The sequence below is a fragment of the Pygoscelis adeliae genome, unplaced genomic scaffold (assembly GCF_000699105.1).
Source record: "Pygoscelis adeliae isolate BGI_AS28 unplaced genomic scaffold, ASM69910v1 Scaffold14, whole genome shotgun sequence".
Taxonomy (NCBI): Eukaryota; Metazoa; Chordata; class Aves; order Sphenisciformes; family Spheniscidae; genus Pygoscelis; species Pygoscelis adeliae.
The window spans coordinates 7,827,738-7,852,997 of NW_008825109.1; the positions used below are offsets into that span (position 1 = coordinate 7,827,738).

At 42.6% G+C, this 25,260-nt stretch overlaps 1 protein-coding gene across 1 annotated transcript in view; it reads left to right on the plus strand.

Annotated features, from left to right (window-relative positions):
• Nucleotides 1-25,260, plus strand: part of LATS2 (large tumor suppressor kinase 2) — a 47,870-nt gene that overhangs the window by 16,631 nt on the left and 5,979 nt on the right. Inside the window, exons 2-3 of the mRNA XM_009327775.1 lie at nucleotides 17,235-17,367; nucleotides 21,253-22,790. Coding sequence (XP_009326050.1) covers nucleotides 17,235-17,367; nucleotides 21,253-22,790 — 1,671 coding nt within the window. The remainder of the gene's footprint in view (nucleotides 1-17,234; nucleotides 17,368-21,252; nucleotides 22,791-25,260) is intronic.

Consider the following 25,260-nt stretch of genomic DNA (forward strand, 5'->3'; position numbering starts at 1 on the left):
TATAGAAATTACTCCAAGACGACCTCTCAGAGTTTACTGGTGTAGCGTGAACTTGATCGTCAAAATACAGAGACTGTCTCCAAGTATCATTACCATGGAGGCTTAGCTTTGTTTTGGGCTTGGCATGCTCAAAGAGTATGAATGCAGATCTTCTCATGAACCTGCAGTGCAGTGTAATGCAATGACATCTGTTTAACAGTACTTAGCAACACGCAAGCAGGTTAGAAGTACTGTCTCTACCCAGTTCTCGTAGGGGAAATTTAGGAACTTGGAACTTGATTGCCTAACCAGACATATATCTTTACCTTTGGCAGCTTTGTAGAACAGGTGCATAGAAACTATATATTATTTTTTTTACTTCATCCAGAAACTGAGACGTTCACCAGTGCACTACTGCACATTGTTGAGTCTTAGTTTCTGGGATGCTGTATTATGAAGCCTCCCTTCCAGACCACATAGCATTGTGCTTGTTACTGCTAGTGTTATCCCGTCAAAGCACTGGCCAGGTTTCATTCTGCATCTGAAATATTCGAGAAAAATTTTGCCCAGCGATTTTGCTATAGACCTCACTTTTAGGAATATGTTTTGTCAAGGAAGAAGAGTGATTACTTGTCCCTTATTGGTTTCTTAATATTTTGCAACCCTTAAAGATCTCAGAAGAAACATTGCTGTCTCTGAATAGTATTCATCCAACTGAGCATGTGCCGTAATAATAATAATGAAGCCTGAAAAACAATTGGCGTTTGTTCTCCTATCAAGTGACATGAGTTGAGAGCACTGGAAAACAACAATCCCCTAAAAGTTTGAGTAAAGGCTTGAAGGAGGGAGGTGAGGAATGTTGATCCACTGCCAGGATTACTGGGAACTAGTAAGCAAATGTGTCAACACTGAGTGACTTGGTCAAGGGAACGGTTTCTTTATCTGCTTGAAGCTTTCTCCTCAGACTTCAACTGTGGAGGAAGTATGAGGGGAATCATGTCCTCTGCTCTGCTTTCCTCCCTCTCCTTTGTTTTGGTCTAATCAAGTTCAGACTTCTTTAAAGTTCAAAATACTGTATTTTCCTAAGAAATATAGTTGTTATGGAATAGGTCCAATATCTTCTAGAGTCAGTGTTACAGGGTTTTTATTGGCTTGATACAGTGAGATTTTTTTTTTTCATCCTCCTGTGGTTTAAAATTACTTGTCTAACATGTTGATTTATAACCTGTCATGTAAGACTGTTTCCCCTTGGCTATATCTTTTTAAGATGATCAAATGTATTTCTGAAAAATGTCCTGTTGTAGCCTTGAAATATTAGGTGATAACTGTACAAGTAAGAGAGGGATTAGCTTGTTAAATCTAATGTGACACCAACACACAAAATACTGCAATTAAAAACTTTCTTAAGGCAGCATAGAGGAAAAAAAAAGAAAAACCTTATGGTCAGAGATATCACAAGACTATTCCATTCACCTGGGAAGTTTGTAGGTTGGTGTGAAGGAAGGAGAGGAGACTCCTGGGCTGGGCCTTTAGGAGAGCAGCTTTCAGTAGTGCTGCCAGAGCCACCCATCTTCCCACGTGTTCCTCCCCAGTTCATTCTTGCAAGCTGTACCAGCACAGTGTTTGTGGAGCTGAGCGGTGACTGATCAGGGAACCAATCCATGTTAAAAATAACTTTTTGGGGATGGTGGGAGGGACACAAGCACAATTGGGGGGTATGGCACGGGGTACGGAAAGGAGCAGAGAAGTTGAGAGCGGTGGCAGCTGCCTTGGCTGTCAACCACCATCAGAGGAAATGCCGAGAGAAAGCTCAGCCTGTGCTCACATGCCCTCCTCCTTCCAGCTGTGCTCCAGAGACGGCCATCTGCTCAGTGCTGTCTCTTCTTACTCCTGCTCTTACCCAGGTCTTACTGCCCCAGTGAGCTGCTGCTGGAGTTAACCCTAGCTCACTTGGGTCAAAATGAGCTGAGTTAGCTTCAAGAGCTAAATCATAGGTCTGTGCTAACCCAGCTGCCTCTGGTGGTGAGCAGACTGCGGTGTGGTCAGGCAAGAGGGAAGCAGGTGATACCTCAGGCACAGGGAGCAGTGACAGGCAGCCAGGGATAAGGTGGGAGTAGTTTTCTGCTGACAGACTTGCAGCTGGAAGATAACATGTGAATACTAAGTTATGAATGCTGAAAGTAGCCATATGGTCATTTTTCATGTTGCTGTGGCTGATTTCATTGATGGCTAATGGCAGGTTCGTGAGGAGATACTAATGTTAAGGGGATGGCATTGAGGAGGATCTTGCAAGAGGATTTCTTTACTTACAGCAACCTATACATATCACAGCCTTTGCACGTAAATGGAGCGGAGCGAGAAAGATGCTTCTTCAGTACTGTGTGTCTTGACTATTAAAGTGTGCCGCTTGGCTAGTAGCCAACAGAAACAATGTCAAGGTGAACTGAGTTAAGATACTGCTAAGGAAATACGAGACAAAAAAAAGGACAGTTTGAGAGATATTGTGGAAACCTAGACAGAAATGGTTTTATACTTTCAAAAGATACTTCTGAAAAGAATTATGCAATAAAAGCAAAGCTGGATGACTGTATTCCTTTCAGTTGTTCTACTCAGTATTACCTAATATTTCCCCCCTACTCTTCTATGTTTAACCAGACTTGGGTGTCTGCTTACAAGGTTCCTCTAGGACATCGATCAAAGTATGTGTTACCAACTGGCTTTATTTTTATTTATTTATTTATTTTTACACGTCTCTATTCTCACTGAGCACAGAAAAGGAGCGGTCATGTGAAGCATTACCATGGAGCAGAAGTCTTCTTTCATTTTCTTCCCGCTCTTGGGGGGGAAGAATTTTGGGGACCCTGGTGGGCATTTCTCCCTCCCCCTAGTAGCTCCCGAGCTGAGGAAGATGCAGCTGCTCTCTTGGGGGAATTGTTTGCCTCTCCGTGGAATCTTGTCCCGGTCAGCTATGTGCTAAGAATGTGAATAATTTTGCTGCGGCTGCTTTACATGTAAAAAGCCTGACCTTAAGATATTTTATCCAGCTGGGGTTTTTTTCTTTCTCTTTTCCTTTTTTGCCTCTAGCACTGGTAGAGTTGAGTTTTATCTTGCAACTGCGGAAAGCTGCAGTGACTAGCAGTCATATAAAGCGTGTAGTACAAAGGGGTATTTTTGTAGTCTTAAAAATCATTAAGTGGCAGCCAGTGGTGTTTAGCAATTCTTACTTTTGGACCTGTAGTTATACATGTGTATTTGATAGAGTTAATGAAACTAGGCGCTGCATGAAGACTTCTGGAAAATGTCTAATGAGATCCCTAGTGCTGCAGAGTTTGAGTATATTGTATTACAAGGTTGAGCATATTGATTTTAAAATGTTAAAAAGCTGAATGCCTTTTTTATATTTTTGAATGAGAATTTTTAAAAAAGAAAGATAGCATTACAATTAATAAATAAAATTTTAAAATGCCAACAAATTAAAAAAAAATAATATTGTATGTAAGAGTTCTACATCTTCCTACTCTTTGAACAATAAATATGCCAAGGTGTCTTGCCCAGCATACTTGCATTCTGCGTGTGTGTGTATGTGTCTGTACTGAAAAATATTAGGAATCTCAAGATAAAACCCAGATGTTTCTTCAGTCACGTGAGATGTGTTGCATTGGACTGTGAGGCTGAGAGAGAAGTGGCCTTCATTTGTCTCACAATGGAGCTATATTTCTTGGATTTATTTTTTTTCTTTTTGACTGTGCATTACTGCTTGATGTCAGTTGGGATCCCATTGTGGTATCAATCCTCAAAGGAGAGAATAGTTCAGTGGTAATGCATTCCAACCAGATATCCTGGAGGTTTTATAGTTCTATTAAAGTACTCCCCAAAGAAAAATTAAGGGGACCAAAAACTCTCCTAAACTTCTAAAGGCCATATCGGGGAATATGCTTGAACCTTGTTTGGAAAATTATGTTAGTATTTGACCTTGAATACGAATGGGCGACTTAATTTTACTGTCTTTACTTGAATTTTTCTTGCCTTGGAGAAGAGGTTTTAAAACAACACTTGAAAGTTCTAGTGGTTTAAAACTGAAAAAAAAACCATATGAAGTTACAAGAAAAGGAGGGGAGAGGAGTATCACTCTGTAAATGTTAAAGTCTTACGAAATATAAGGAAACTTCTAATGCCTTAAGTAGGCAGCAGTCAGTAAAAATGACAGAGGCACCGTTAACAGGGATAGATGCAAAATTCAATTTGTAGAGTTGACTATGGAGAAATGCAATAAACAGTACTAAAGCATTGCAAATTTGCAGCACTGTGTGACTTTCTGGGGAACAGTTGACTTTGGCAGCACAAAAAGCTCTTCCAGTCTTTGACACAATTCTTTTCTGTGCTTTGGGGCTTTATTCCTGGACAACAAACCTCATAACTCATCTTGCTGAATCTGAATACCCAGTTTACAAGTCCCTTGTATCCAGTTTGGCTAAGAAATCATTTGCAAACTCTGTGAATATTTGTAAAAATCCTCTTTTGTATATAACTCAATATGTATGTATCTTTACAGTAGAAGGAAGGGTAATGGGAAGCACTCATCTTAGTGTCTGTGGCCACTGAAAAGAAATGCTTTGATACACAAATAGCATTATTGTAAATGTAATGCCAGCCAAATGCATTCTTGGCTAACGCGTGAGCAATAAAATTAGCAAACACATCACTTGCTGCTAACGAAGAGGAATAAGCTCATCATGAAACATTCACTGAACTGCTATTCTATCCAGCTTGATTTACTTGCCCTGATAGAGTAAGCAACTGCCGTCTCAAAAAGAAAAAAAAAAAGGGGAGGGGATGTGGGTGCTAGTAGGAAGGAGTCACGCTATCATTCTGACAGCTCAGTATGTGAAAAGCAGGTCTGGAGGAGAGCAGGGATGGCCTGCTGCTCTTGCAGCAAATGTGCCCTGGTTACTAAGAAGTGTAAAATACTAAGACTGCAAAGCGTCCCACTTGAGAAAAAGAACCTGAAAGAACCCAATTCCAAGAGATTACTTAGAAGAGTTTATATAGTGCTTTTTAAATGGCAACTGGCCTTTGCACAGCAAGGTGTTCCTTTCGCTGGAACTGCTATCTTAATATATTTAGTCATTTAAGATGCATTATGTCAGGAGTAGGTTGTTTTTTGGTTTTGTTTTTTAAGATTGCATGCCTTGAGCGTAGGAACACTCACTTGGACTCCCCAGAGAACCAGAGTAGCAGATGCCATTTTTTATTCATGGTTGGATTTCATGCATGAGGATCCAGGTACACAATTGGAAATGAACATATACTGGAGTCCCTTTCTTAAAACAACAGTGCTGTTCTGCAGTGTGGTGCACCTTTCCCTCAAGGTTGGGTCCAGTTCTAACTCAACTCTGAAGATGCCTTCTGTGCAAGGCTCTTTACTGTGTTCCATGTGTGTTGAGAGTTTGTGAGATTTTAGTGAAATCAATAAATTCCTGAAGCCAACTTGCTAAGATTTTTTCCCCGGGAACTTGTATTGGTTCTTTGCTGGGTGCCGCAGTGTTTATTAATATTCTCAAATTGGCCTTTAATACTTATATTGGTATTAATGTCAGCACTGTTGGCCAAATTTGCATGTTTCATTAGGCTGACTCAGACAAGGGTAGAAGTGGAGTAAGGAGGAATTAGTCTGGCTGAAATCTGCCCGTTCTCTTGGGTGGGAAAACTTTCTGATGGCATTGGTGAAATGCACAGCACCTCTCCTGATGGTTTCAATACACCTTAGGAAGAAGCGATAGGAAACCGCTTCCTGTTCTTGTCTTTTCAAGCTGAATTCTGTCTTTAAATTGAGTTTCAGGATCCATTATTGCTTTCTGGATGTAAATCATACCAATCCAGAGGAAGGTTTCAAACCAAATGGTGACTGAGTATTTGAAGATTCTTGCCCCATGCATACCTTCCTCCTAGTTATAAAGGCTGTAACACCTGATATTGTCTGCTAATAGCTTTTGGCAAACAGTGTTGCTGCTGAAGGGATTCGCTGCTCTTTGCATCAACTCAACTGCTTTACTGTTAGGATAAAGTAAGTAGAAGATAGGGAGATGGGAAGTGTTGCATTCAAGACTTCAGCAACTTGAATCAAAACACAGAGGCTTGGTAACAGGATCTCCACTGGCTTGGACTTCTCTGCCCTGTGCAAAGGATTTGATTTGGAGTACCAGATGGGCAGCTCTTGTTCTTTGAGTAACAGTTGTAAGCCTTGGAGCTGGCCTAGTGTTGGGCTTGGTATGAAAAGGGGATGGCATGTTTGGTAACACCTCTAGTTACTAAAAAATGTGAACAGGAAATTGGAAGGGGTTTTCAGTGAACATTACAGGAAGATGATGATGCTTCTTGGTTTGGGACAACTCATTTGCTTATACTTGAATTTGTTTTCTAATTGCCCTCTGTTTCCTTTTCTTCAGCGTTCAAAAGCTATTGTAGGATGTTATGTTACCTTTGTCATATTAAAAGTGTTGATGAATAATGTCGTGGCTTGGCTTTGCTTGGCTTGACTTGTGGGAACAGGAGAAACTCTTAAGCCTCACCGATTAATGAAAGGCATATGGCTGAGGCACTGTGTGACAGAGTGCAGGTCACCGCGGTGGCTGCCAGTCAGGAGGGACAGGAGTGAGCTGGAGCCAAGGCTGAACCTGGTATGGACTGTGTCCAGAGGGTGGGAAGTTCCCTGTTCCTGTCACCGAAGTGAGGGGATTTCAGGGAAGTAAAATAGCATCTTTGGAAAGGAGCTGTGTACACACTTGCAGGAAGTAAGCAAAGCTCTTCCATGCTGCTCTGTAACATAAACCTGCCAATGCAGTAATTTATAAATGCTGTTTATATAACATGATTTGGCCTCAGTATAAGATTTCTGAATTAGCACATAATAGTGCTCCTGGTTTGAGTTCCCTTTGCTCCAGTGCTGAAGAAAGATTAGGAGAGATTTGTACAACTTTCTGTCTGTTGATGCACACGCCATGGGTCATTTGGTTAGACCGAACTCTAAATAGTTTAAATAGCTCTCCAATGAGCAGACTTAAAGAGTAATGAGGAACAGTTACGGCTGAATATACAATTGTTCTGTTTTAAATTAGAAATAGTTTTTAGAATAGGATTCTTCCCTTGTGTTTGTGTAGGGCTCAGTACAGTGCAGAAGGCTTCGGGTGCCATCACAGTAGAAAGGATTTTGTACAGCTAGGAGATACCTCGAGCAGTGAAGACGTACAAATACACACTTTCCCCTCTCCTTTATTTTACCGTTAATGCAAACCTGGCCTGTGAATTCTGGTATATAGATAGTCCTGTAGTACTACGTGTATTCAAAACTGAATGCTCTGTGTGCTCACTCCTTACACCTCTGTTCTGATGTGGGATTTGAAGCGAAGTGTGTGTTTCCAGAATGGGGACTTTCAGTACTTGGGGAGATATTACTGCTGCCTATTACTGTTGGCCAAGTTTGATTGCTAAATCAGGAGCCTGTGCTCCTTCAAAAGTTGGGGGAAAGAGGGTGTGCCTTCAGAAAGGGGTGCTAGAGCCTCTGAGGTAGGCAGCAAGTCACCGTGTATCTTGGGTGCTAACAGTGTCACTCTCTCCACCAAATATCTAGGGGACACTAGGGTTCTACCACCAGCTCTTCAGCCACAGATGTGCTTTTTCCAAGGCCGGCGGCATGGGGAGAACAGGCTCCTTGTCATTGCCCCTCAGGTCTATCCATTAAGCTGCCTCTGTGATGGGGCTCTCTGCACTCTGCTTCCCTTCCTCTCATGCCTGTGTCCTGGTTGGGACAGAGCAGCTCAGCTCTGTTCTTGCTTCCCAGCTGGCTTGGAAGAAAGGAAAAAAAGAAGTGGTATTCATCATGGCTTTTGATTATTCTCACTCCCTTTCCATTAGTGTTGTTAATACTCTTTCCTTGCCTGTTTGTAATTGTTCTTTCATGACACTTGAGCTTCATGCAGAGTGCAGGTTTGTTGCCTGGGGCAGGACCTCTTTCAGCTTCCTGCAGGCCTTCCCTTTCCAAATCCTTTCCGGAGTGCCTGATGTGCTTCCAGAAATGCTATAATAAATGTGTGTGTGTGTGTGTGTATATATATGTAATGAAATTACTTGTCTTATCTGGTGACACAAATAAGGGCCTTATTTCTTCATAGAATCATAGAATAGTTTGGGTTGGAAGGGACCTTTAAAGGTCATCTAGTCCAACGCCCCTGCCGTGGGCAGGGACATCGTCAACTAGATCAGGTTGCTCAGAGCCCCGTCCAACCGGACCTCGAATATTTCTAGGGATGGGGCATCCACCACCTCTCCGGGCAACCTGTGCCAGTGTTTCACCACCCTCAGCATAAAACATTTCTCCTTATATCTAGTCTAAATCTACCCCCCTTTAGTTTAAAGCCATTCCCCCTTGTCCTGTCGCAACAGGCCCTGACAAAAAGTCTGCTGCCATCTTTTTGATAAGCCCCCTTTAAGTACTGATAGGCTGCAAGAAGGTCTCCCCGAAGCCTTCTCTTCTCTAAGCTGAACAACCCCAACTCTCTCAGCCTTTCTCCATAGGAGATGTCTTCCATCCCCCTGATCATTTTGGTGGCCCTCCTCTGGACCTGCTCCAACAGGTCCGTGTCTTTCTTCTGCTGAGGGCTCCAGAGCTGGACACAGTACTCCAGGTGGGGTCTCACCAGAGCAGAGGAGAGGGGCAGAATCCCCTCCCTCGACCTGCTGGCCACGCTTCTTTGGATGCAGCCCAGGATACGATTGGCCTTCTGGGCTGCGAGCGCGCATTGCTGGCTCATGTCCAGCTTTTCATCCACCCGTACCCCCAAGTCCTTCTCGGCAGGGCTGCTCTCGATCCCTTCATCCCCCAGCCTGTATTGATACTGGGGGTTGCCCTGACCCAGGTGCAGGACCTTGCCCTTGGCCTTGTTGAACTTCATGAGGTTCACACAGGCAGTCTGTTCTCAAGCTTGTCCAGGTCCCTCTGGATGGCATCCCGTCCCTCTGGCGTGTCGACCGCTCCACTCAGCTTGGTGTCATCTGCAAACTTGCTGAGGGTGCACTCGATCCCACTGTCTATGTCATTGATGAAGATATTAAACAGTACCGGTCCCAATACGGACCCCTGTGGGACGCCACTCGTCACCAGTCTCCATCTGGACATTGAGCCATTGACCACTACCCTCTGGATGTGACCATCTAACCAATTCCTCACCCACCGGACAGTCCACCCATCAAATCCATACCTCTCCAGTTTAGAGAGAAGGATGTTGTGGGGGACCGTGTCAAAGGCCTTGAAAGAACGTGTTGTGTCTTTTTTAATATATTGCTTTCAAAGGGCTCACAGGCTTACTTGAAATTAGATTAATTTCAACAAAATCACATACACAGACATGCACACATAAAATATCTACATGCGTGTCTGTACATACACACACATACTCTCTGGGACATCAACAGGAGTTGACTGATTAAATGTTCTGATTGGATTTGCAAATTGACATTGCAGTGTATGTGTGTTTTTTCTTTAAGCAGATTGCATCTCTTGAATAGTTCAGCAGAGCTTCTTGAAGTGTTTACATACGCGCTCTTTGTCTGGAGATGCCTTGTTATAAATACTCCCTTCATTTTACAAGCATTTGTTTGGAAATATGTTGAGCAGCCGTGCTTGGTTTATTTCCAAATGTCTTAACTTTGGGACCTTGGATTGGCTGGTAGCCTGAAGTTCGTATCTCTCCTTTTCATGCAAAGAGCCATATTTGAACAACTCGTGGAACACAAGGACTGTAGTGTAAAATGGCAGGCGTCCTCCGTGAAACACCCGTGGCCAAACACGGTGTGTCTTACAAGGAGCTGCAGTGGGGGAATGTACTATATGAGTTTGGTTAAAAGAACAAGAAAACCAAAAAAGAAGTTATATGCTGCTACTTGATAAAAATTCCATACTGTTAGAAAAGTATTTTGATGTAACTGGTGCCTTCTGAGACACCTGCTAAGGAGCTAGGTCATATTTCCAGTTGGTGCTCTCAGCTCCTGTTTTTTTCTCCCTTGCCCCTTCCAGGTTGGTAAAGGTGTTACAATGGTTGTTCTTTATAAGTACCCTGCTAAGTCTATAGATTATTTTTTTTTTCTCTTGGACGAACTTAAATGGCTTTGATTAGTCATGAGCTTAAGGAAAAACAGCTGGGGAAAAAACAGCGGAGAAGTGTCATGATGGCCCTTTTATTTTGATTTTTTTTGTGATACTTGTGAAAGAACTTTGTATTAGCTCTAGGGCTAGTAAAATACAAAAACTAAATTTCAAATGGTTTCATTTGATCGTTCAGAGCTGTTTTAAATCTGAAAACATACTGGAAATATTTTGGATAGCTATAATCTCGATCATCAAAAGATGCTTCTCAATCTGTAGTTACTTTTGTTTAATTTTGCCTCATTCCTTCCATAGCTACAGGAAATGTGCCATGTCCTGTGGCTTAGAGGATTAAGGTAATCTTATTTCAGCATTGGTTGGTGGTGGTAGCGATATGAGGGTTTCTATCCTGGGACCCAGGAGAATTGACACTTTAGCCCTCCAACATCTTTTTGCCTGCTACTCCAAGTTGAATATTTTGTGCTGGCCTTTATTACCTTACTTTTATTTAATAATAAGTTGTCATACTGCCATAAACACAACAATAGCACGACCCCATTGTACTGGATGCTGCACAAACACAGAGTAGTAAAGACACCTACCCTCTATAGGTGACTGTCTAAATCAAGACTAAAAGAGTTTGAAGGCAAGCAGAATGAGCAGTGGCATAGCAGCAAATGTCACGTAGTTTTATTTTTATTTGGTTTTCTTCTGATAGGACATTTACCAGAGCATTGTATCATTTCCAAAATCCTCCCTGTATCTTTTGGGCATACTCCCTTTGTTAGTTCTTCAAATGTCCCTTGGGAATGTTACATAAAAACCTTCTGGTTAAAGTTGTTCCTTACCTGTAATTCCCCATTCCTAATTTACAGTTCAGTTATTTTTTTCATATGTTGATGTGATTTAACTTAGTAAGTCTTACATTTCATCATCTATCCATATTCTTTTTCTGTCTGCCCCAACTTTATGTACTACAGCGTGTCCCTTCTGCATACTTTTTCCATTAATAAGTCTGGTATTAAAAAAAAAAAAGGAAGCACTCCGACAATGTGAAGTGGGAACGCACAGTCAGTGCAAAGCAGGGCTGGACCATCCTACCAAAATAATGGATGACCTTAAGGGCTGGAGTGCTACCAGAACTGAAAATAAATTCAGGAGCACAAAGGGTAGAAATGCTGCAAGCAAGGACTAAAAGCCGTGTTTAAAGCCCCCAAATCAAAACTTCCTCTGCTGAAATCAACAAAGAAAAGGAATGACTTTACCACAAGAATAACTTTTCCACCACTGTTTGCACGTCATCAAGAACGGTGTGTGCAGCTCTTATCAAAACCATGTCCCAGTCTGATCTTTCTTGATACAGAGATGGGCTACTACAGCGATAAGGAGAATGAAGCACCTGTTTTACAAGAGAAAACTAAAAGAATGTGGTTTGTTTAGCCCAGGAGGCCAAGCTGCAAGCATCCCTTAGGATGAAGGGGGCTCGCTCTCTGTAGGTTACAGCAGAGCTGCGGAAGTTAAAAGACAATCGAAACTAAAGGTAGAGGGAATAAACTCACCCTGCGTAATTTAGGCTGAAAGTAAGAGGGAGGTTTATCACCGCTAAAGCAGTATAGCTTTGGAGGAGCTTTGTAACAGGAGCAGTGGGAGCAGAAAACTCTTAACTCGCCTTGGGGTAGATCTCCGTTAGTTTCTCTTAACTAGCCTTGGGGTAGATCTCCGTTAGTTTCTGAACGGGTTATGTGGTTTATAAATGGACTAAGTGATCCTGGGGCAAACAAGTGGGCCCATGGTAGGTCTCTGCCAGTGCTGATTTCCTCCTGCTTTTTTGATGCACTAAAACTGAAGAGCGCTAATGATTGCCAGGATAGCGTCTTAATTATGTGGCTAGAATATTTTAATCAGGGTTACAGATAGGCATGGGAATTTGTGGGCAAAATTTAGCCCCTGTTCTTAGCAACCTGAAAACAGGCAAAACAGAAGTAGAGTACAAAATTGGATGAAGCGTCCAACTAGAGAATAATTACAGATAGAGAATATGACAAAATAAGGTTCTCTGTTCTGTGGGGCTGCAGCAATCCTGACAGAGCATATTGTACACATTGTTTCCTGAATTTCTTAGGTTTTGCACGTTTAAAATCATGAATGAAAATTCGTACAATGGTGGGCTATTGCAGAAAGGTTCATAATCAATTCTGGATCATCTCTTCTGGCACGAGCTTTAGTTTTTTCCCTTCCGCAGGGAACCTGTATCTGTTTCCTGCATCTGTCACCCATCCTTCTTTGTGAATGGAAAGCAAGTAATTAATTTTTGTTGTAGTTAGCAATTAATTACCCTTGCCAAATCTTGGAGGACCTATTGTCTCCTTCAGACACAATGTTCTTGGGAAAAGTCTTACTTATTGTAACCTCTTGTGCAATCTTCACTTGGATGATAAATACATCTTGGCAACGAGGAGCTTTCTGAATGAAAAATGTTGCTGGACAACCCTGTAGTACAGAAAGAACGCAAGCCTCTGCCAGTGCTGGTGGAGTACAGCCAGGCGGGAGGGTAAGATGGGGAAAGCCTTTCACATTGCCTACAGAGCACAGAGTGAGATGAAGTCTGTATATGCACACATCCAAATATCTGTTTACCATCAAACAAGGATTTTCCCTGGTGAGCATCTGAGCTCAAAGGTGGCCTTCCGTCTAGCAAAATCTTCAAATCTCTTGGAAGAGATTGGATTCTCGCCTTCTACCCGTGCGAGACTGGGGAAATAACGGAAGGCGTGTTGACTGTGCAGCTGTCTGGCTTGGGTAGCCCACTGTAGGAATTATCTGGGAAACACCCCCTCTCCCCATTTTTCTCTATGAACCCACAGATTTGGGATCCTGCAGAGTTGCCTCAATCTGCTTCGTGGTTTGTGGCCTGACTTTGGTTTTCCATTAGATCTGTCTAGAACCACAGCTGACCACTGAAACCTCATTTTAATATTGCAGCTGTAACATTAATTACAAAATTATTAGAGTTAATTGTAAAAGCACATTTTCACCTTGTAGCGTTTCACCTTTACTTTTTCTGGTTTATTTTTTTGCCAACAGCTAGTGATGTCTGGAAGCAAAAAGGTGCATGAAAGCCCTGCACGGAGAGATGTTTGAATCCTCCAAAGGGAATACACAGAATGCAAAGAATGGGTTGGGGCTGGGACTGCTCTGTTCTCTTGTGGTTTATGTGTGCGCTGCCAGCGGCTTGTGTTTCTCCTTGCAGCCCAACAGCTGGCTGTGGGGTTAGCAGAACGCAGCCAGCGGCCAGGTTTCTCAAACCATACTGTGGCTGACAGCGTTTGGCCTGGTAAAAAGGAAATGATCCGAAGTGGAGGGCCTGATGCAGTGTACCTTGCAGTTAATGGAAATCTTCGTTGACCTCAGTGGGAGCTGGATTTGATCCTGTGCCTGCTTTGAATGTTTTGGCGTTGGATATGGCTCTGAGCAGATTTTTTTTTTCATGTCTTATATCTGGTCTTTTTTTCCTTCTCTTCCTAAAATGTACTTACCTTAGAGTGGCATAAAATCAAGACAGCTATATCTGTGTCAGTGTAGCTGTGCACTTTTATCCTTGCCCAGTGTCTGTGCTCTTGTTTCCTCAGCCCTTCTACTGTCTCCAGTATCAGTTTGCAAGATTTTGGCACTGATGTCTCTCCTTCTTGAGCCATTCTGCTGCTTCTCACAAACACCCTCCATCTCACTTAAGCCTCTGCTCTCCAACAAGTGTAACTACTGACACTGCTTAACCCATCTTCTGCCCTTCTTCCCATCCTTCAGAACAGTCCTTATATTGATTTCCAGCAAATGCAGCCCAGGCTTTAGTCCCTGCGGCCAGCAGGGAGCCAGCTTCCCCTTCAGCAGGCTCCTGGAGGCCAGGCCTTCGCTGCCTCGTCCCAGCCACGCTCCCTCGCTCAGCAGAGCTCATTGTTGCGTTGCATATAGGAAGGAGAGGGCTACCATGCCCCATTAGCCAGCAGCCGCCTCAGGCACAGAGCACACCCTCCGTGAGCCTCAGCCATGCATCAGCTTGTCCCCCATCCCTAATGAAAAGGTGCTGGAATGAGCGGAGCCCTCTTCATGTGGCTGCCAGAGGGTAGAGGGCTGTGGCCATGGAGGATGGTGATGGGAAAAACAATGCAAAGGAGGCCAAAGGCCAGCTGTATCAGTGCTGGAGCTTCGTGTTGCCCTCCACTCTGCTGGAGTATGGCATGCCCCCAGAGGGATTTGTCTCCTGGGTGGAGAATTATGATTATATGTGATCTGCCTCTGAGAAAAACCTTTGTATGTGGAATGTTTATTTTTTGTTGGTTGCTCTCTGTTTGCTTGGAGATGATGCGAGGCTTTTGTGAACCAGCATCAGAAACTGGGGCTGTTTGCATCTCATGATAGCTATGGGGGAAAGGGCCAAAGCTATGGGATGCTGCACCGGGGAATCACAGGTGTTCTTTTGAATCACAAAAAAACTTACTTCATTTTTTCCAGCAGTAATGTAAATGCTAAGCAAACAGGGTATGTAATGAGGAAACCCTTTGGAGGGTGAGAGCTGACCTAATGAAAGATGAGAGGCAGTGAGCTGGAGCACAGGGTGGCTGCTGCAGTGGGGGCTCGCGGGGTTGAGATTGCCAGCAGCACATCTGCGGTCCCAAGCTCTTGCTGGCCCTCTTAGGTTATCATACAGTCCACAGTGAAATGTATTGGGCTTTTCCCCGCCCATTATTCCCACTGAAGTTTAAATGTGAATCCCCTAACTTATCTGCTGTGAACATGCAGAATATGCAGGTAGAACATGCAGCTTCAAATAGACCAGTGTCATTTTTACTCTGCTTTTCTGACATAGGCAATGGCAAAAGAGGAGAAAGCAGTGCCACAGTAGGGGGTGGGGGGAAAGGAGTGTTTTCAGAGATGATGTCACTATGCTGGTGATAAAAAAACTAACCTATTTTAGCCCCTTTGAATTGTATACAGCTAACACAGCTAAGAGAGGACGAAGTGGATTATCTGGGCTGTTTTATTAATCATTAAGATAATTGCTTACCAAGCATTTATTCTTTTGGTATTCCATTGCAGACAAAACAAAAAAAAACCCAACATCCAAGCCAGCCCAAAGATCTTTCAGTCTTGTGTGTTGAGTACATTTGATTTAGGAAACTTTAAGACTTGTGATCTAAGGCTAGATCCAGCTGGTGTAAATGGGCAGAGTGTGTTACCAGCCTTGTGGAACTGGGTTGTAAAGCCCAGAGTCCCTGGATGATGAGAATGCTGAGCACTAGGATGAGAATCTGCTAATACTTTAGAAATGTATCCAGAAGAAGAAAAAAGAAAGAAAGAGAGGAAAAAAAATTGTGGGAAATTCTTTCCTTCATACATAATAGTTTTCTGTTGATTTAAAATTGCCCTTAGTAATGTGTTGATGCCAGTGAAATATTTCAGCTATAGGAAATGTGAAACCAACTACTGCCTTTCTATGAATTATGAGTCATAAATTGTATGAAAAGTATTCAAACTTGATATAGCTATTCCCCAAGCAGAACCTCTGAGTAATGGAGAAAATGCTGCCATTTTGGGGGGAGTAGGAGGGGATTGAGCTAAGCAAAGCAAAATGCCAAGTGCCAGTGTGTGGCTCTGTGCTAAGTGTAAATTAGTGTCATCTGAGATGATCCTCCCTTGCTAAGTAAACAGTTAGTGAGTATGTTACATGTACTTGCAGTTCAGTCGAGCAAAGTTGCTCTTTGCTCCAGACGGTAAGGGAAAGGGGCATACAAGTTGAGGCTACCTGACTGCTAGCCGGTGCACAGAACTGCCCTGTGGGAGAGCGGTGTGCTTGTGCCAACCCAGCCGTCACATCTGCCAAGCCAAGCAGGCACAAACTCCATCTGATTCGTCGCTCAGTGGGCAGGTTGTGATGGCAGAATTCCCCTAAAAATGGCACTACAGTGGCAAGATAATAGGATACTGACATTTGCAGGAAAGTCCTGGATGGTGACATTCATTTCATTCAACTTTAGCCATCTAAGAGCTAGGAGTCCAGTTCAAATTAGTCCTCTAATCTTCTGTCACCAAAGGTCAGTTTATCTCCTGTTACATCTATTTTATGAATTGTCTTTTGGAGGTGATTATAGAAAGGTTCTCAGCAACTACTTTCAACTAAGTATCTAACTTTTTGATGGCGGAAGTTCAGCAATGTGAATTTAACATTAAAGCTCTGGATTTCAGTGTCTCCATCACTTCAGAAAAGACCATGCAGCCTTGCAAGGATCTGTGAATTTTGCTTTGCAACCAGAGGCTAGTGTCATTGTTGAAAGGTATTCTATATACCTGAGCTATAAGTAAATGTAGAAACAAACTCCAGAAGAATGTGACTTGCTGGCTGTAGAGCAGGGGACACTGACCATGGTTGTGTTGGAGTAGTTTAACTACAGTATTCATATTTACCCCAGTTTTAGTCTTCAGGTTGTGTGTCTGGCACCCATATTAACTTCTCAGCGATGGATATGTGCCCAATAAAATACAGCTAAAAAGACTAACAATGTGAAATGCGGTTTGGTGTGCTAGTCATTTTCCAAACAGATAGTGAATGATGTCCCAGCTGTACTGAAAACAGCAATCTTTCTTCCCTCTTGACTCTAGTGGGGCCAGGATTTGCTCAGCAGAAATCAGTCCCTGCCTAATTAGCTTCTTTTGGCATCTGTAAAACCTTAAAGCTTTTACTGTGTTCAGGTGTGACTGAGAGACGTGCTCTCAAATACCAAAAGCTAAATATTTCATTCTATTTCATCCTATGTCAAACTATGCTGATTTGACTCAAAGTTTATTTTAAGGAATCTTAAAGTACGCATTTCAATTTGATGCTTCTTTAATTGCCAGAGTTTGGGTAGGTTGTGTTTTTTCATATTTTCTTCTTTTAATTTTTGAGTTGTATAAGGCATGCAAATGTTTTCAAAATATGAGTCCATTTGGCTTCAGGCAGCTGTGATCTGGTGTGAATTATAAAATGTTTCTATAAATGTAAGAACACTTACTGCTTTCTAGCCTGCAGTACAGTGCTAGGGTTTTGTCTCAATGTGATTCAAGTCTTGTTTGCTTTATACAGGAGATGGCTGTCCGAGCACTGAAGCAGACGGGTAGCAGAAGTATTGAAGCAGCTCTGGAGTATATCAGTAAGATGAGCTACTTGGATCCTAGAAATGAGCAGATAGTACGTGTAATTAAGCAGACCTCACCAGGTAAGTGTGAATTTTTTAAAAAATTGTGTTCTTCTTTCTTGCAATAAGCTATTTTTTAAAGTAGAGTCATTGCTGGTGAGAAGTAGTGGATTGGCAGTATTTAATAGTACTCTTGTAGGAGACAGTGACGTGAACGTGGCCCTGCAAGGTGAGCTGGGCTGGAAGCTGAACACAACTCACCTGCTTTGCAAGAGCACATTCGTAGTCTACCTTCTTAAACACAAAGCTATTTATCCTTCAGTGCAAATCACCTCAATCATCTCAAGTTTACCGCAAAGTAAAAGTTTTGCATGTAAGTAATTGCTATGGAGTTGTGAGATAGCTCACTTCCCAGGAACTTATTCATGTTAACATCCTTCTAAGTACACTGCAGAAATAGCTTGGGCCAAGATAACAGAAGCTTTTCCACTCATCCCTGCTAGTCGGCTTCAGTTCTGTTTCATGTAAATTAGCAAATGGGAGGATTTGGGCCCTGCATATGTCTCATCAGCAAACATCAGACCATGGCTGACAAAAGGCCTTGCAAGCATTGTTTCCATTCAGATATTAGCACTTACAGCACTGCAGAATGCTTTCGATCTGTGATCAGGATACACCCTGGTTTGGATAGAGTTTGTTACTTTTATCTTCTTTCAGTTTCAAAAATTGGCCAAGCAGACAAATAACCATCCTCTGACTGGCCGAACCTGTGTTACATGCTGCAGAGGGGTTAGTGGACGAAGGGTTGAGCGGATTGGAGAGCTGTTGTCAGGGGCCTATTTCGTTGGATAAGGAACTTCTCTTGTGTCAGTGGCAACATTTAGACTTAGAAGATCTTGTCTGTGTTGGACTAGTTGAAGCTAACAAATCCATTCAGTCAATCTGATTATGGTAGTACAGACCTCTAAGTGTGGTTATAAGTTGAGTTTACTGAGTGCAAGTGATTTCCACATGACAAATTTCTCTTCTTGGCCACCCCAGCAGCACCTTCCTTCTTGCCTCTTGATCAAAGTGAAGATCTTTGTTGGGAGGGGTGTTAAATTTGACATAGTTGATAGAGAGGCATGTCCAGAGATGAGGAAAGCTGAGGAAGAGAAAGCCCATTCAGTTTACAAAGAGAAATCCCTGGACAGGAAGGAGGTCTTCAGTAAAGCCACTTCTTTCCTGGGGGACCCTGAGGGTAGCCACATATAGGGAAGACGGAAACGGGGAAGGACCTCATTTTCCAGATGGTCAATCTCAGGAATGGAGCTTCAGTTGTGGTGGGAAAGGGTGATGGTTCTGTGTAACAAGCAGCTCAGCTGCCCTTTCTGTCAGTCTTAGACTTCCTGTTTTATTATTTGGGGAAATTCTGGAAAATGCTAAGAAAACATTTCAGAGTGGCCAGTTTGCTATTTGGAGAGCTCTGTCCTTATACACACACAAATGTGGCCTCAACTGGGCCTTAAGGAGAATTTAAAATAACTTTGAGAGAATTACTGACCTGTATTTTGCTTTATATTATAAAGGCTTTATTCCTTAAAGTGAAAGAACGCACCCTGTCCTAAAGACCATACATTTCCTCTGAAAGGGCTGAAAAATCTTTCTAGGCTAACATTTTAATTACTCAGTTGTCTTTCATTTGCAATTGTTTTTGCTTTCTTAACATTCCAATGCATGCAGCTGTTCTGAATACTTAACCTTTCAAGCTGAAGATCCACCTTTGCTTTTAGGATACACAGAACGTAAAACTTAAATATCATGCAGTTGATGTTTGCCTGCCTGAGGTGCCACAAAATCATATTGATTTGTTTGTGATAGGATAGCATAGGTCTCCTCTAGTTCATTAGGAAGCATGTAAATGCTACTTGCGAACTTTTCATTTGCAGTTTGAGAATTTAAATCTTCTGTTTTTGAATTCCATATATTGGTGTATGGAAATAGATTTTCAAATTATTCATTTTTGTCCTGTTTTAACTTCAGTAGTAAAGCTAACAAGAGTTTCAGCATACTGTCAAGACTCAAATAAAACTTAGCAGATATCACTGTGTGACAGAGAGTTACGTATAAAGACAGATGATCCCATGAGTATAGTTGATTCATCTTAAGAATACACTGATCTAAAACCTTCACAGGCAAGAGATAGTTGTAACAGTTACCATGGTGGGTAGGAATGTGTGTGGGGAAAAAAAATCATCTGCAACTACCAGATTTGGTATTTTCACAAATCCAAATATTCCTCCATCAGACCAGAACAGACTTACTGGTGTGCAAATCTAGGAGGTGGACATCATATCTTCCTTGACATCGGCAAGATTCCTTGCACAGCTGAAGTATGTGTCCCAAAGGAGGACAATTATTGCTGCTACTTTCCTTCATGGCCTCTGAGAGGGAAAAACAAAAGTCATTTTGCCCCTGAGGCTCAGCATGACTCCTACTGACAGAGATGACAAATGGGTCTTATGGCTGCCTCCCACCCCAGGCCAAAGTAGCCACTTCTTAGGATGCTTTGGATTGCCACAGCTTCATCAGTGCATCTCACTGTGTCCCAACAGATGAGCTATCAGGGAGTGCTGTTATAAGTACAACCTCAGTAAGCATGGCCTTGTGTTATCATAGGAAAAAGAGCTGCTGATTATAGATTTCACTTTAAAGAACACTGATTATTTGTCCCACTTGATTCTATTTCAGAACATTGCATTGTTTATGAAAGTGTCATTTAGTGTGGGGGCAGCCTCTTCAGTGTGCAGAGATGGTGCACAGACCTGTCTTAATAATGTGCATGTCCATGTTTGTCTGTATATAGCAGGACTTGTGTGTCAAGGTGAAGAGTCAACAGCTATGCTCAGACGTGCTGCATCTGGCCCAGCTGGGACATGCTGTACTGCAAATAATCAGAAAAGCTTGCAATCCAGTGTTCAAGCCTGTTAGCTCAATATGACTATTCTCGCAGACCTTGTGAAGACAGGATTTTACAAGGAAATTGTTTAGGCATAAATGGGCCAAGTCCTGTGGTTTGTGAAAGCTAAAGAACCAGAAGGGGAACGAAAAAAAATAGTGACAGCACAGAGACTCCCCTTGTCTTTTTAGCACTGTCAGTGCTTTATACACCTGCAATTTGTCCTCAGATCAAAGAACTGATGAAAAGTGCCATTAACACTTCCAGTGTAGGAATGCTGCTATCTTGTCTCTGCACATTCTTCAAGCTAAGATCAACATGTTGACACCCTGAAAGATTTGCCTTCCAAACAGATGGAAGATGAGTAATATGAGGGGATACTCTGTGTCCAACACATTGGAAAGAATACAGGACAAACTGTATGATGCCTTTGTTGTAAATGAAGGAGAGGGAAACAAGGATTTTTGAAGAAAATTATGGAAGAGAGAGATGTAAACAGATTCCCAGCGTAAGCAGTGAGCTCTCTGTACAGAAGATGTGGACTATGTGATGACCTAGTAGCTGATAGTAATGTTGACTTTAAGTTGTATTGACAGTCCTTCCGGGAGGCTTTTTTTCTCCCGTTGGTGCTGTACTTAACCCCCTGCTCTGTAGCTTCCTCCTGTCTGTGAGTAATGACTGGTAATACTCATCCAGCTTTAAAAACCAGGCTGTAGTGTAATCTGATGATTTCATAGTTAAGGAATTTGTGCTTCTATTTTCATGATTTGATAGGACTCCCTGATGATTCCTGGCATGAGCAGTGCTGTGGGCCAGTAGCTCGTTATCAGTAGTAACACTTGGCACCTGTAATTTTAAATGTTCAGAGTGCTTAATTTAGATTTTGGAAGGTGTTTTTATAACACATATTCCCTACGCAGTGTGCATGCATGTGTGTGTATGTCTGTATGTATAGATGGATGAGTAATGCAAAGTAATTGGTTCATCTGAATTGTTTCCTAACATTCTTCTGTGTTCTTTTTATAAAGGAAAGGGTATTGTGCCAAATAATGTAACCCGCAGGCCAAGCTTCGAAGGATCAAATGAATCTTTTCCGTCCTACCATCAGATCAGTAATGCAGCCTATGAAGGGACAGGCTTTGGAGCAGAAGGTGCAAATATGCTTACTGAAGTTCCAAGGCCATACATGGACTATTTAATCTCTACTTCACAGTCTACAGCTATGAATGCTCCTGTACAGCGACCCTCTGGAGTAGGCACTCACAGCACACCAACAAGCCATCAGCAGAAAACATACCCTGCAAATATCGAGTCTTCTGTGATTAATTATCCAGTGGCTAATCACAGCAGTCAAGCTTTGCAGCTGCAGGCATCCCATGGCTCCAACAGCCAACACTACAGTAGGCAGCACATGATGGTGCAGGGGGAACCTATGGGGTATGGTGTTCAGCGGAGTCCATCCTTCCAAAACAAGATGCAGCAGGAGGGAGGATATACCAATCTCCCAAATAAAGGGGCAGTTGTTCAGAATAATTCTGGTCATGCATTTCAGCAGGCACCGGCAAGCCTGTATATATCACATTCTCATCACAAACAGACAAGTCCTTCTTCTCATCAAATGCACGTGATATCCAGAGGTCCAGCCTTCGCTAATGATTTTTCAGACAGTCCGCCGCAAAATCTATTAACACCGTCTAGAAATAGCCTAAACATGGACCTCTATGACATGAATAATCCTCAAGTTCAGCAGTGGCAGGCAGCAACACCGTCACGCCGAGATTCTTTACAAAATCCAGGAATAGAAACATCTCCACGGCAACATGTATCCTTCAGACCCGATGCCACAGTGCCAAGCAGAACAAACTCCTTTAACAACCACCAGCAACAGCCACAAGTGACAGTGTCTATAAGACAGGTTCCTCCAGGAAAACCGGATCCTTCAATTACATCTCCAAATACGATTACAGCAGTCACATCTGCTCATATTCTCCAGCCAGTGAAGAGCATGCGAGTGATGAGACCTGAGCCTCAGACTGCAGTGGGACCTTCCCATCCTGGTTGGTTACCTGCGCAGGCACCGGCTGTGGATGGCTTGGAGATCATTGAGCAGCACGTGCCACCTGTTGGAGCAGCTAATGCCTATCAACTAGATGTGGATTACGGTAACCAGGAACTGCGGTGTCCACCACCACCGTATCCCAAGCATTTGTTACTTCCCGGTAGCTCTGAGCAGTTTGATATCAACTGCTTATGCGTGGGTGTAGAGCAGACCCTCCGTGTAGTCCCCAGTTCAACGTGCAATAAGGCTGAGGAGAACAGTGAGAGAAATGATAAAAGCAGCAAGAACTCTAAAGCTGAAAAACCAAGCAAGGATAAAAAGCAGATTCAGACATCTCCAGTGCCTGTGCGAAAAAATGGCAAAGACGAGGAAAAGCGAGAATCCCGAATAAAGAGCTACTCACCTTTTGCCTTCAAGTTCTACATGGAACAACATGTAGAAAATGTCATAAAGACCTACCAGCAGAAAATTAACAGAAGATTACAATTGGAGCAAGAAATGGCTAAAGTAATTCTCCTTGTTTTGTTATAATAAAAGCTAATGCGGTCAAATTGATTATTACTATTTTTAGTCAGTCAAAAAACTTATAAAGGCAGACTCCACTGGAAGTAGTAGGTATCGAATACCTCCCTATACCAGACTATTTTCACTTAGAAGCGTGGATGCAGGTCTGGGAGGCTGTTTGAAAAACCTGAGATGTGAAATAATACATCTTCATACCAGAAAAGTAAAATGAAGCAAAACCCCCCCATAATAGGAAAGTATTAGGTTTGCTTAGGCAAGAACTCAGAAGCCAGGTTTGAGGCTGAGATAACTCTGGCAAAACTTTGGCAGCTCTTGCAAATCGCTGAAAAAGGTTTTCTCTTTGCTCCAGTTCTTCCTCCCTGTTCCATGATAGCCAGTCATTCACCAAGGCCATGGTTCAACTTGACAGTATATTCACTGTGCCATGTTTTCAGGTGAATATGTAATACTTGACTGGAAGTTGTCTATTGAACACATGTAAGTAATAATATCGTGCAAGTAATCATATCTTGGCCAGCTTGAACTGATCTTGAGACCCTTGCTGGAACTTGTTCTAGAAGCAGGTCTCAGGGAGGTGCACTTTTTGAGTGAGAGCGCTTCTTTCATGCCTAATTGTAGCTCTCAAACCTAAGCTGATTGACTGATAGGGCTGCTTAAAACAAAGCTGCCAAATTCTGATGGTTGCTCTGGCAATTTTGTTTTCAATTTTTAAATGTGGAAGAGTTTTTTCCCCAGGCATGACTAGAATATGACTAGTCTACTTTTGTATTTAAGGATAAACTCTAAGGAAAGCTATTATTAACGCGTAATGGATAATAATTAACTACCCGATCTTCCCTAGCACAGTCAATTTTCAGAGTCAATTAATTTGATGCTCACATTGCTTCAGAAAACTCAGCGGTTTGTTTGTTGAGGTTAAAATTAAATGAATATGCTTCTAAAATCTCTTGAAAGGTCAGCATTTTAATGACAGTTAATAGTTTGTCCTCACTGCAAGTACAGATTGTGTTGCATTGCTTGGATTTAGTGAATATTTTCCTGAGATTGAGATAGGGAATGATCTCTAGAGAAGTAAAACAGCAGCTAAGTGCGTTAGTTCTTCTCTTCTGACTCTTCAGCTTTCCCTCACTTCATAACTCAGAGATAATTCAGCTATAAACAAAAACAACTCTTCCCCTAGCAACCTCATCACTGGCTGGAATAATACACTCAGGAGATTTTGGCTATCTGAATATCACATTATTCTAGAATTAACCAAGAACACAACACAGTAATTATTTTACCTTAAAACAGTAAACACTCCCTTTATTATGGATTAATGTACTTACCTTACATTTTAAAAACAGTATTACTTGTTTTGATTTGGCTGTTGCCTTCAGTCTGAATCATAGAATCATAGAATAGTTTGGGTTGGAAGTGACCTCTAAAGGTCATCTAGTCCAAGCCCCCTGCCATGGGCAGGGACATCTTCAACTAGATCAGGTTGCTCAGAGCCCCGTCCAACCTGACCTTAAATGTTTCCAGGGATGGGGCATCCACCACCTCTCTGGGCAACCTGTGCCAGTGTTTCACCACCCTCAGCGTAAAAAATTTCTTCCTTCTATCTAGTCTGAATCTACCCCCCTTTAGTTTAAAGCCATTCCCCCTTGTCCTGTCGAAACAGGCCCTGCTAAAAAGTCTGAAAATTCATCCTACCTGTTCTGCAAGTTTCTGCAGACCTCCTCCATCCTTTATTCACAGAGATTTCTTTTTTATACCGTGGGGATCTCACTGCATAGTCTGGCTGCCCACATTCATCTTTAAAGACTTAGACTACAGATGTGAAATCAAATCAATCTAGGCAGCGGCGCTGTGGGCATATGCTTGGGTCTCTAGCTTGCTATCAGTCAGCTTCAACTCCCTCCACCCTCCTCCCCATTGCCCCTTCCCACCAGGCACTAATCTTCCTCTCAAAGTGCTTTAGCTGATGCCAGTTAATTCAGGATTTTGAAAATGGGGTATGCAGAAAGAAAGGGATGTGCTGCGGAAGAGGAGTTGTCAGAGGATCCTGAGGATCAGCCATGGGGCTTCTGCTGGTGGAGGCCATCCGTGGCTCTCAGGAGAGGGACAGGTACCGAAGCTGGCAGAGTTGGCAGTCTGCAGGTTCTATGTTGAAGAGCAGGGAAAGTCTGGTTGGATACTGTTTCGTCTCCCTTTCTCAGGAGGTCTTTCCCCGCAGCCATGTGAAATGTTACTTGCGGTTACTTGGAGTCTCTCTGGGGACAGGAGGTGGCTGGACAAGCCAGCTTTTTTACAGCTTATGTACAGAGGGGAAATAATAAATTTAGGGGGGAAATAGCACCAGGGTCTGGGATGCAGTGGCTGGGGGGGAGGACAGAGCTGAGGATTATAAGCACATATTTTGGAAGGGAAAAGGGAGAAGTTTATAGAACAGATGGTCAGGAGATCTACA